Source organism: Argentina silus, assembly GCF_951799395.1.
Source record: "Argentina silus genome assembly, chromosome: 3".
In the NCBI taxonomy this organism is placed as follows: domain Eukaryota; kingdom Metazoa; phylum Chordata; class Actinopteri; order Argentiniformes; family Argentinidae; genus Argentina; species Argentina silus.
Genome location: NC_139657.1, coordinates 9,283,759 through 9,286,258, shown reverse-complemented (window position 1 = coordinate 9,286,258; position 2,500 = coordinate 9,283,759). Strand labels below are relative to the sequence as shown.

Genomic DNA, 2,500 nt, shown 5'->3' with positions numbered 1-2,500 from the left:
TGTGAGTATGTACACATGCAGGCATTCACAGTTCCCTTCTGTATGCATTTCCAGGTTTAAGTTCCGAGCCACTAACATCCAGGGCCAGTCCACAGACTCTGACTACTCTGACCATGTGAGAACTGCAGGTAACCTCACCAACACACACACACACACACACACACACACACACACACACACCATTGATTTCTATTCTCATGCGAATTCTATGAATGCTCCATTCTCTCTCTCTCTTTCTCTCTCTCTCTCTCTCTCTCTCTGTCTTTTCTCTCAGTGGATGGATTGTTGACGAGAGATGAACAGATCATTCTGGGTGTCCTCCTTTCCTTCTTCCTGGCCGTGCTGCTCATCATCATCATCTACGCCTCTGTCAGGTAAGACCCTTCCTCCTCCTCTCCTTGTCCACCCACTGTCTATACACTGTCTGTTTACCCCAGCTGTGGCCTTATCCACTGTGATGATTGGACGTCAGTCCAATCTGATGGGTGTCTGAGTGATTGACGTGTCCCTCCTCTAATGGCAGGATCCGTCAGCGTCAGAAGGAGGGAGGGACCTACTCCCCTAGGGAGGCAGAGATTATAGAGACCAAATTTAAACTGGACCAGCTGATCGCTGTGGCAGACCTGGAGCTGAAAGAGGAGAAACTGAACCGGTCAGTGTGTGTGTGTGTGTGTGTGTGTGTGGGGGGGGGGGGGGGGGGGGGGGGTTTCTACTCCTCTGCGCTGTCTGCTCCTGGGTCTTTGTTCTCATGCACTGAGTACTGCAGCTTTACATACACACACATACACACAGACATACAGACACACACACACACACACACACACACACAGACACACACACACACACACACACACACACACACACACACACACACAGACACACGTGCACAGGCCTACGCTCACATTCTGCTCATTCTCCTCAGACTGTGCTTTGCTTTCTCTCTAACCCACCACTCACACTCTCTCTCTTTCCAGGTACTCTTCTTTCTTCTTTAGACGGAAGGAGATATTTGTCATCCAGTAAGTTGCTGGTGTGTGTGTGTGTGTGTGTGTGTGTGTGTGTGTGTGTGTGTGTGTGTGTGTGTGTGTATAGCGCACCACGTGTGTAGTGTTCTAAATGTGTCTTGCTGTGTTACCCAGCCTGTTTTAATCACATCCATATTTAGGTTAAATTGTTCCTCTGTGTGTGTGTCTGTCATCATAATAATCCTAGATAAGTGGTTGTGTGTCATGCATGCATGCATGTTTGTAGGGGATTATTGGTGTGTACAGTAGTGTGTGTTCATATTAGGGTGTGTGTACTCTATGATGTCGTGAGTGTGTGTGTAGATCGGCTTCTCCGATTGTCTCCGTTTGTCTCACTGGTGGTGGAGTGAAGTGTGTGAACCATCTTTACATGGCCTTTACATGACGTAGTGTGTGTGTGTGTGTGTGTGTGCATGTGTGTGTGTGTGTGTGTGTGTGTGTGTGTGTGTGTGGGTGTGTGTGTGTGTGTGTGTGTGGGTGTGTGTGTGTGTGTGCGCACTGATTCCTCTGTCACTGAGAGATGCTGGGGGATGATCTTGGTGTCTGCTGTAATTGCGACAAATGTTTTTGGTTTGGTTTGGTTTAGTTTGGTTTGGTTTGGTTTGGTTTGGTTTGGTTTGGTTTGGGGGTGTGTGCGCTGTGGTTCTCATGGTCTTCTCTGTCAACTCTGTTACAGGCTTCTCAGTTACAGAAAGTCTCTCAAGTAAGTCATCTGATGTGTATCTGATGTGTATCTGATGTGTTTAGGCAGTGAATGAGTAATGAGCGTACGGTGTGTTTTATCGGGTCTTACCTTCCACATTTGGAATGCGTGTCTAAACATATTCTTATTTTGTCATCTCTCTCTCTCGCGCTCTCAATTCAATTCAGTTGGCTTTATAGGCATGAACAAACAAATGTTTACATTGCCAAAGCATCCTGAACAATCATACGGTAAACAGGTAAAAAAAAGAATCAGAAAGTGAAGACAAATCGTAATAAGCTAATAACACACTCGTCAATGACTTTCTTAATTTTGGTTCAGTCACGGTTGACAGGTAATTTGCCACTGTGTAATCTCTGTTTAGGGCCAGATAGCAACTCAATTTACTTTTTTGGCAGTTTCTTTCCAATATGTTACATAGTTCTCTTTTTGTGTCTTTATAATGTGGTTAGGTCTAATCTCCTTAGTGTTGCTGTCATGAGGCTCTATGGCGTTGGTTTGGTTTGGAGAACTGAGCCTCAGGACCAGCTGGCTGAGGGCATTCTTCTGCAGAGCCAGATCTCATGCCAGATTAGGGCTTTGTTACGGAGTGTTTGGGGGTCTTTTTTGGGTGTTAATTAGTGGGCATTGCCCTAAATCTGCTCGACATGCATTACTTGGTGTTTTTCTTTGAACATGCAGGATGCTTTTGCAGAACTCTTCATTGAATGTTTCGACAGGGAGTTTGTCCTGTTTGAGGAACTGATTGTTGAGTGGGGCCCATGTTTCGCTA

The 2,500-nt window shown here is 45.9% G+C and overlaps 1 protein-coding gene across 1 annotated transcript in view; it reads left to right on the top strand.

Moving 5' to 3' along the window:
• ptprq (protein tyrosine phosphatase receptor type Q) overlaps positions 1-2,500 on the top strand; it is a gene marked incomplete at its 5' end in the record, with an annotated part of 50,184 nt that overhangs the window by 42,909 nt on the left and 4,775 nt on the right. Inside the window, 5 exons of the mRNA XM_083665733.1 lie at positions 55-128; positions 275-374; positions 524-652; positions 975-1,019; positions 1,702-1,728. Of these exons, the coding sequence (XP_083521859.1) occupies positions 55-128; positions 275-374; positions 524-652; positions 975-1,019; positions 1,702-1,728 (375 nt within the window). The remainder of the gene's footprint in view (positions 1-54; positions 129-274; positions 375-523; positions 653-974; positions 1,020-1,701; positions 1,729-2,500) is intronic.